This window comes from Gigantopelta aegis, chromosome 2 (genome assembly GCF_016097555.1).
Source record: "Gigantopelta aegis isolate Gae_Host chromosome 2, Gae_host_genome, whole genome shotgun sequence".
In the NCBI taxonomy this organism is placed as follows: Eukaryota; Metazoa; Mollusca; class Gastropoda; order Neomphalida; family Peltospiridae; genus Gigantopelta; species Gigantopelta aegis.
Genome location: NC_054700.1, coordinates 53,847,593 through 53,858,000, shown reverse-complemented (window position 1 = coordinate 53,858,000; position 10,408 = coordinate 53,847,593). Strand labels below are relative to the sequence as shown.

At 39.2% G+C, this 10,408-nt stretch overlaps 1 protein-coding gene across 2 annotated transcripts in view; it reads left to right on the top strand.

Moving 5' to 3' along the window:
• Positions 1-4,843: 4,843 nt before the first annotated feature.
• The window catches only part of LOC121378953 (lachesin-like), a 74,843-nt gene continuing 69,278 nt past the window's right edge, over positions 4,844-10,408 (top strand). For both annotated transcript variants that reach the window (XM_041507364.1, XM_041507354.1), the window contains exon 1: positions 4,844-4,966. In XM_041507364.1, coding sequence (XP_041363298.1) covers positions 4,906-4,966 — 61 coding nt within the window. In that variant the 5' untranslated portion in view covers positions 4,844-4,905. The remainder of the gene's footprint in view (positions 4,967-10,408) is intronic.

The window sequence follows — 10,408 nt, the reverse complement described above, 5'->3', positions numbered from 1 at the left end:
TACTAACAGAGGTATTTTAAAGGGACTAACCTGAGTTTGCTCCAATTGTTAAGATGTTGCCTACTAACAGAGATATTTTAAAGGGACTGACCTGAGTTTGCTCCAATTGTTAAGATGTTGCCAACTAACAGAGATATTTTAAAGGGACTGACCTGAGTTTGCTCCAATTGTTAAGATGTTGCCAACTAACAGAGATATTTTAAAGGGACTGACCTGAGTTTGCTCCAATTGTTAAGATGTTGCCAACTAACAGAGATATTTTAAAGGGACTGACCTGAGTTTGCTCCAATTGTTAAGATGTTGCCTACTAACAGAGATATTTTAAAGGGACAGTCCTGAGTTTGCTGCATTGTAAGACAATTCCGACTAATAAAATATTTCTTTGATTAAACTTACATATTAAATACATTTTCTTGTTTAGAATATCAATGTATCTGTATATTCGATGTGTTTCTGGTCATCTTAATATTTGAAAGAAGCCCAAACTGGATTTTGTCTTCAAATAATTGTGTACGTACGAAATGAAATGAAATTTAACCTAGTACAAATATTAGAACGATCAGAAACACGTTTAATTATACAGCCACTAATATTTTATGCAGAAAAATATATTTGATATGTAATTTGGTATGTATTATTTCGTGAAGAAGAAATCATTGGAAGACCAAACGCAGTTTGAGTTACAAACAAACATTAGGACGACCAGAAACACACTGAATATTCAGACACTGATATTCTAAACAAGAAACCGGCCTCGGTGGCGTCGTGGTTAGGCCATCGGTCTACAGGCTGGTAGGCACTGGGTTAGGATCCCAGTCGAGGCATGGGATTTTTAATCCAGATACCGACTCCAAACCCTGAGTGAGTGCTCCGCAAAGCTCAATGGGTAGGTGTAAACCACACTACTGGTTCAACAAAGGCCATGGTTTGTGCTATCCTGCCTGTGGGAAGCGCAAATAAAAGATCCCTTGCTGCCTATGGTAAAAGAGTAGCCTATGTGGCGACAGTGGGTTTTCTCTAAACACAGTGTCAGAATGACCATATGTTTGAAATCCAATAACCGATGATAAGATAAAAAAATCGATGTGCACTAGCGGCGTCGTTAAATAAAAACAAAAACTTTTTTTTCTTACAATGGCAGCAAACTCAGGACTGTCCCCTTAACTAAGAAAATATTTCATGCGTAACAGCAATACGCTGTTTGGTTTGTTTGTTGTTTATATTATTAATTATATATATATATATATATATATATATATATATATATATATATATATATATATATATATATATATATATATATATATATATATTATTTATTTATTTTTTTTTTTTTTTTTGGTGGGGGGGGGATTAAAATATTTTGTTAAAATTGTTTTTGATCAAGTTATCTGACACGAGGTTAATTTAAAAAATAAAGTTTGTTTTGTTTTAAAACACCATTAGAGCACGTTGATTTCTTAATCATTGGCTATTGGACGTCAAATATTTGGTAATTCTGACATAGTTATAGTCTAAGAAAGGAAACCCGCTACATTTTTCCATTAGTAGCAAGGGATCTTTTATATGCACCATCCCACAGACAGGATAGCACATATCACAGCCGTTGATCTACCAGTCGTGGCGCACTGGCTGGAGCGACGAGGTTAGATAAAGTAAGCAAGTAATTAGAATTACTTTAAGAAAACATTACGACAACCTTAAAGGAAACATGTCACGTAAACCATATTTGACACCAACCATGTACAATTAATTATAAATTGAATCACCTAAAAAAAAAATTATAAAAAATTAATTACTTAAAATATCTCCATAAAAGAACCCCAGATACGAGCTCTTAGCGGAAATTGCCGATCTTTAATGAGCAGGGCAATCACGAGGTCCGTGACGTCAGAGACTCGTCGCTTGATCTGACGCCTTACACTTAAAAGCATTAGTCCGTACCACGCATAAAGAATCTAAGACTTGCACAGCTTACCGAAACAATGAGTGTTCGTTCGCAAAACGTTTTGCCGTATCAATATGAGCTGTTAGTAAATGAAGAAAGACACACATTTACTTACAACAGTGATACTGGAGAAAAAACGGATAGCGAGTCGGAGGGCGGAGAAACTGATGGTGCCAGACCAGACCGGTCGACCAATTTACAGCCCGGAGCCCGAAAGTAACCCGGAGACAAAACCAAAACTCGGATGCTAATGCCGAGGTGTATACTGTTCATATTTAGCATAAAGATACACCTCGATATGATGTATTTAAATATGTAAAAAATATAAATGTAGGACAAACATTTTTGGGGTTGTTTTTTTTAGAAAATATCGCATTTTTTATGTTCGGGCTGTACATAATGAAATCTGTATGCACAGTGTAAACAAACGCTCTAATTTACGACAAGGCGCTTCACTTTAATTAACCTGGCTTGTAAAACAACATAAATGACTTGAGAGTATAATCAACTTTTAAACTAAATATATTTCTATTTGCATCAATAGAACGAAATGGGGTTATAGTATTTTTCTCTCATAAAAAAAAGTAGCATATTATTAGGCCTATTGGTTGGGTGCGTTAGAGTAAAAACGACCACTCACGATACCCAAGTGATAATTTTCTTTTCTTTGGTACTACGTAATTGGTCAGTTTTGTAATTTTAGATGGGAAAGTCTACTTAATCAAGGGTTTTACAGCATTATTTACAGTAATGAAGCAGGGCGGCTGATAATGTCCATTAACATTGTACTATAGTCGCGACAGGTTACGCCACAATACCCTGTGATCTTAAAAAAACTGGCACGTATTTTGTACGTATGTCTAGACCGTGGTAATCACTTACCTGGTCGATACCCTGCAATATACACCTGCCAATCAGGAATCACATGTGCAGGCCACGGAAAGAAAGGACCAATTAACTAAAACAACACTCCGATTCTCAAGTCAGCCCGTGGATGAAACATAATAGTTATTTCGACACCGACAGTAGTGGTTTATTTTGTATTGAACTTCGTGTTGCTTTGGGGCTTCGGGCGATGAGGAACGTTTTTGTGACGTATTCCGCCCGAAGATTAAAAACATTATTTAAAATTATTATTGTTTTCTACACGTTTTTTTAAAAACATATTTAAATACATCGTACTGAGATGTATCCTCATGCCAAATCCCATGTTTGTATATGCCATATTTAATTACTTATTGACGTTTCCTTCTTCGGACGGTGAATACAGATTTTGTTATGTAGGCCTACAGCCCTAACATGAAAAATCTTTTTTTTTCAAAAAAAATAAATAAATAAAAAATTCTACATTTTTGTTTTAACATATATAAATACATCATGCTGAGGTGTATCTTTGTGCCAAATATGTACAATGTACACCTCGGCATTCGCAACCGAGTACTGTATTTGTCTCCGGGTAACGTTCGGGCTCCGGGCTGTAAATAGGCCGACACCAAAGTACTATGCGGTGTTGGTGTCCAATCTTTCCTTTTGCGATAAAATACACGCGTCTTTCTTCGGATACAATCCTTTGGAAAACCATAAAAAGACAATCCCGATCGTTTAAAGTGTTTATTTTTACACCCAAAGGCCACGCAGTACGGCACTGTTGGACTGAAAAGATCGTAAGCCCCTTACTCCATATATAAACAGTTAACAACAATGGAAGAGTACAGCGGCTCTGACGTCACTTCCCTTTTTTTCCGAACGCTCACGAAGAAATATGCATAAATCGTACTTTGATACTGATTAGCGTAATTTCTTCATTTTAAGTTAACTACACGTATTTTATTGTTATAAAGTTATTTGTATATTATTTTTATATCATTTTTCTTTTAAAATGAGCTATAATATGGTCTAGTGTCATGTTTCCTTTAATGTAATATTATGGGGATCTAATGAAATGTTACGAGAACGTGATAAAACGTGACGCGAGACTCAAATAAGGTGTTACGAGAAGGTGTTAACAGACCCATAATGAGGTGTCGTGAACTGTAATAAGGTATGGCGAGACCCTTTAGGCCTCTCACTCGATTAGAAACTTCGACAAATGAACACGGCGAACAACCCGGGCTGCGATCTCTCACCGCCACCCGTAACCCCCGGAATTGACCAATAGCCCCGTCCTCTTGATCTTATTGAACGTGCGCTTTAGCACAACGCTGTTATCGCCCAGCCGAAACCACCACTTATCGACAGGGAAATGGTGTTGGCTATTCTGTTGAAAAGAAAAAGCGTTAGTAAATCGAATGTTATAGTAATGATCCGGGTTTGAGCGGTGGCGGCGGAAAACGCGAATGAATGGCTTTGACAGATGTTGCTGAAGTTTAATTTGACGATCCATTCTATTTGTCTTTGTTATGTTGAACACCATCGACTGTGATTATTTAGAAAAGTGACAACAGCTAACCAGGTGGCTGATAATTTGTATTATTTATTTATTTATTTTTATTTTTAATTTTTTTTGTCGTTGGACAATGGTATGCTTGAAAATGTGATTCCTGTATGGATAATAGTATTTCTGTTCTGTACGTTTAACCATGGATTACGTAAACACAACAAGTCAATTCAATAACCGTGTTTCGAAGTCAGAACCAGCGCGCTAACGCGTGCGGAAAGAATTGACAATATCAATTAACCGGTTTCATGATGGAACTAAATGAAGTTTACGAGTTGCTAGCACGCATGTTGTAATAATGAAAACACACAGCACTATTTTATAAAAATATAAAATAATAATAAATAAATAAATAAATAAATAAATAAATAAAATACAGGTGTAGCAAATGTCGCTGAGGAATTTAGGATGAAGAACAAAATGGTGTGTGTTCTGTTGCAGCTGTATGATCCCGGTTATAAAATTGGATAATTTTCCAGTTTGGATTTCAAGCCTGCATGGACTGAATCGTGGAGAAGATATGACTTCTATCTGGGATGTTTTCTTCACGGTGATTTTAGCGAGCATTACTATAAGCGCAGGTAAATTCTAAAATAGCTTTTAGTTTGTATGTATGTATTTTAAGTAGGTTATCTGATTATTAAAGGCCACAATTTTGCTGTTTGATCTGTATTCGAACAATTTTTATTATGCCAAATATTTGTCACACACAGAGGGGGTCGGGATCGACGCCTAGTGCAGCGCGCACATTAAATCAGTACACCACACTATTTCTACGTCCGTTCGGACTAGGTCGACCCCCTGCTCAAGCAAATTTTCTTTGTTTATTACATATATTTTTGGGAGCATGACTCGACAGCCCTCACACATATGAAATTTCGCAGTCCATAGTGTAGACTTCCCCCACTGCATAAATCCCTGCTGACGCGCTTGCTTGTACTAATGTAATGAAAATCAAAGATCCTTTTAAACATTTAAAAACCTCACTGATAGAAAAATCGATATCGAGAATTCATGATACTACATTTCAACTATTGATAGTAGAATGGTAGCACATCATAGCTGTCGAAAGATAGCAGTGACTGGGGTCGGATACGCGTGCGGCAGCTATTGTAGTTTTCCTGTGACAACCTGGGCCTAGATTTTCGAAGCTATCTTAGCGCTACGATGGTAAGCGACGTTGTGACGTCATAGCTTACGACGGTTTTACGATGTCGTAGCGCTGAGATAACTTCAAAAATGTATAGCCAGTACCTGACGAATGGTATATAAATAAGCCGTGGTATGTGGTGACTCGTCTGTCAGAAAGTGCATATTAAAGATCCCTTGTAAACGGTTTCTTCTGAGACCTACATGTCACAATTGGCCAATGTTTGACATCCAATAGCTCATGGTTATTTAATCAATTTTCTCAAGTAGTGTCGTTTAACAAAACAGACTTTGGTTCTGCCGCCTGTTTAGTTCGTCAGTATATTTTACAGGCGCGTGTTGACCACACCTCCTCCACCCCCAAAGCGATTTCTTAAAAACATAAATATATATATTATTACCTCAGATCAAACAGACAATGTCAGGTTCCCAAAGCGATTTTTCTTTTTCTTTTCTCAATGACTCGATCCCCATGACAATTTCTCTCGCCAATCTAGATCCGTCTTCTGCATAAATTCCTGCACACGCGTCTGTTATTAAAAAAAACCCCAACCCTCCAGAGCCTCAAGATGCAAAGTGACGTATGTCATACAAATCCCCAGCGTATCTACATCATAAAAAAGACTGGTATATGTTCGTGTATCCGACGTGCTCCGTATTCCTAGGAATAGCGGCTACATGAACCCTAAAGTTGGAGATTCCTGCAGTTAAGTCTTTGGCCACCCGGTGTGACTTTATCGCTGCAAGGTTTGTTGGGGCCCACAGCGAACATGGCTGTGATAGCACGCGATATTGTCTAACCGTGGAGAGCGTTTCGTAGGTTTATGTGTAATTATATCAGTATTACGAGCACGGTGTAATTCTAGGGTAGAGCGCTAATCTAAACTTAAAGTGTGCAGTGTAGACTCCATACACCTGGTCGTTCCAGCCAGTGCACCACGACTGGTATAGCAAAGGCCGAGATATGTGCTGTCCTGTCTGTGGCATGATGCATATAAAAGATCCCTTGCTAGTGATGGAAAAATGTAGCGGGTTTCCCCTCTAAGACTATATGTCAAAATTACCAAATGTCTGACATCCAATAGCCGATGATTAATAAATCAATGTGCTCTAGTGGTGTCGTTAAATAATAACAAACTTAAAAAGAACTTTTTTTTAAAACCATACACACAACTACGGCCCAAATAGCAAGTTGTATACTATAAGCATGGGGTGACAGTATTAACATGCACGTTCCTTGATTGTAACAAGCTATACTATAGTATAGAGGTTTCTGCTTTTAAAACAATCGTTTCAGCTTTTTTTTTTTTTTAAATAACTAGTATCACATCCCAGAATGCACCTCATGTGAGCGCTCTACCCACTGAGCTAGTATAGACCCCGACCTACCAGTATAAGAACAATGTGAATAAGCTAGATCTGTGCTGTCTAAATCTATTTATAAGCCGGTTGATTTATGCACACATAACGTCACAACACGAAAAGTCTTTATCTTATGTGAACAAATCGTCGTTATTGTTTACTTTACTTCGTCAGAATCAACTATAAATCATACCCCGCATTTGAATAATCGTGCCGTTGTTATTCACGCATGCTGAAGATCTAATTACGATTGCTAATGTGTTTACGTTTACTGACTAAAAAGCAGTTTGCTCTCTATGTGCGATTTACATTACTCACGCGTATTAACTGTCAACCCGATACGCGTGCCTGGTGCGTGAGCGGCCTTAGGATCGATTTACACCCAAATATGTTATATATAGATACACCCACCCAAATCCATCCATCAATCCATTATCCATCTATACATCCATCCATCCATCCATCCATCCATCCATCCATCCATATATCCATCCATCCCTCCCTCCCTGCTTTAATATCCCTGCCTTCACCCATCCATCCATCCATCCCTCCATCCATCCCTCCCTACCTGACTCCCTCAATATCCCTGCCTTCACCCATCCATCCATCTATCCATCCATCCATCCATCCATACATCCATACATCCATCCATCCATCCCTACCTGCCTCCCCCCTCAATATCCCTGCCTTCACCCATCCATCCATCTATCCATCCATCCATCCATCCATCTATCAATCCATCCATACATCCATCCATCCATCCATCCATCCCTACCTGCCTCCCCCCTCAATATCCCTACCTTCACCCATCCATCCATCTATCCATCCGTTCAACCATTCATCCAACCATCCATGCATCCCACCGTCCATTCATCCATTCAACCATCTATCCATCTATTCAACCAAATGGCAACCATCTATCCATCCATCCACCTGTCAGTCCGTCCGTCCGTCCGTCTGTCCATTCATGCATCCTTCCTTTCACCCACTCATACATCCTTCTACCCGTCCGTCTTTCACCCACTCATACATCCTTCTACCCGTCCGTCTTTCACCCACTCATACATCCTTCTACCCGTCAGTCGTTCACCCACTCATACATCCTTCTACCCGTCCGTCTTTCACCCACTCATACATCCTTCTACCCGTCCGTCTTTCACCCACTCATACATCCTTCTACCCGCCCGTCGATCGATCGATCCATCCATCCATCCATCCATCCCATCCCATCCCTCCCTCCCTCCCTCCCTCCATCCATTCATCCATCCAGCCAGCCAGTCAACTGACCATCCCTTCCTCGCTCCCTCCCTCCCTCCCGCCACCCATGCATGCATTTATCCATCCATCCATCAATCAATCCATTTAGCCACTCAGCCAGACATAGGCGTCGGAAGATGACAGTGACTAAGGTGGGATCAGCTATATATTTTCAGTTGGGGGCAGTGCCCCCTGTCTCCCCCCTCTTCTTGTCAGTAAAATGATAGAAATACATAGAGAAAATATTTAAGGCCTGCTAATTGTGCCTAAACGTCGCCATTGTTTTTGCACCAATGTGAAGATTTGCTCCATCACTGCGTGGGGTGGGGGTGGGGGGCAGTTTCCCTTTCTGATCCCTCCACCCCGTCTGGTACACATATGACAGACAAAAAAACCCCAAAAAAACAAACAAACAAAAACCAAAAAAAACCAAACAAAAACCCCGTAAAAAAACCAAACAGTATTATTAATACATTTTAATATAGTTAATACCTATAGATTTGTTACACAGTACATCAACGTTTTAGCTCTGATAAATTCCAAATCATTGTTTAGTGATTATTGTCCTATCTAAAAATATTTAATGTAAACAGTTCAGCGTGGGCTACACCGCAGTAGGCTCAAGTTTACCCGTAAACAAGACGTAGCTTAAGTACGCACATAAGTGTTGTTGACTCTACCTATCTTCTACATAACATACTGATTATTCACTCGAGTGGTTCGACAAATATCCAATACCAAAGCATATCTCCTTGTTTTACGGTAGAACGCTTTTCGATAGTAGGTAGGCGCGGTGATTCGTCTTTTAGCTGTGACCGTAGAATATTAATATTCGATACGTAAAAGACACGTTGAGTGATCGTTTTGTAAACGGTATGTTCAATCTGAATATGTCTTTGAGTAAAAGGAAGAAAGAAAGAAAGAAAAAACTGACGGGTAACATGAATAGAACAAACGTGTTGACGTACCATGAATCAGGACTGCACAGATAGAAAACTGGAAAGGAAAGGAATGTTTGTTGGCGACACCTCAACACATTATCTAATTGTCGTCTGCTAGCTTTTAAGGTTTGGCCATTGTGATACATATATGGTAGTAAATCTTAAGTTAAGGAAGAGATGAATTTTACTTGTAGAATGCAGGAAATTGCATTTCAGGACATCTAGTTTTCAAAATGTTACATGGAAGCATACCACCGAACACCCTTGAAACTTTGCTTTGCGCTCACGATCTCGGTCAGCCCACCCACCCCTCTCCCAATGTCTACATGCTCCGCCTTGCCTGTATGGTCTGCACTCCGTAGAATTCAGCTAAACGCCGCGTGTCGTATTTATTTATTTATTTATTTATTTATTTAATATGCATTTTAATAACAGACAGGGAAAACAGGTGTAACTTGATGGTAGCGCGTTCGCTTCAGGTGCCATGGATCGTCTTCAGTGATTTCCCCAGTCATTGCCAGTGTCCCGTGACTGGTGTATCAAAGGCCATGGTACACGTATGTTCCTTTCTTCCTTCGTTCCTTCCTTCGTTCCTTCCTGTTTCATTAATAAGGGGATATATAGAATAGACCACCTAATTCTGTTTTTGGTACCGCTATAGCCGTCTTCAAGTTTCTAGCAAGTCGAAAGTTAAAAAAATTAAAGTTTTTTTTTTACTTTAACGAAAAGGTTTGTTTTGTTTAACGACACCACTAGAACACATTGATTTATTAATCATCGGCTATTGGATGTTAAACATTTGGTAATTTTGACATATAATCTTAAAGAGGAAACCCGCTACATTTTTCCATTAGTAGCAAGGGATCTTTTATATGCACCATACCACAGACAGAATAGCACATACCACGGTCTTTAAAATACCAGTCGTTGTGCACTGGCTAGAACGATCAACAACTAATCAGTCGTAGAAGTCGTATAAACGAGAATCGTCATTTAGTTGTAAGAGCGCTCAGACTAGCAACTGGACAGTCGTAGAAGTCGTATAAATGAGAATCGTCATTTAGTTGTAAGAGCGCTCAGACTAGCAATTGGACAGTCGTAGAAGTCGTATAAACGAGAATCGTCATTTAGTTGTAAGAGCGCTCAGACTAGCAATTGGACAGTCGTAGAAGTCGTATAAACGAGAATCGTCATTTAGTTGTAAGAGCGCTCAGACTAGCAACTGGACAGTCGTAGAAGTCGTATAAACGAGAATCGTCATTTAGTTGTAAGAGCGCCCAGACTAGCAATTGGACAGTCGTAGAAGTCGAGATG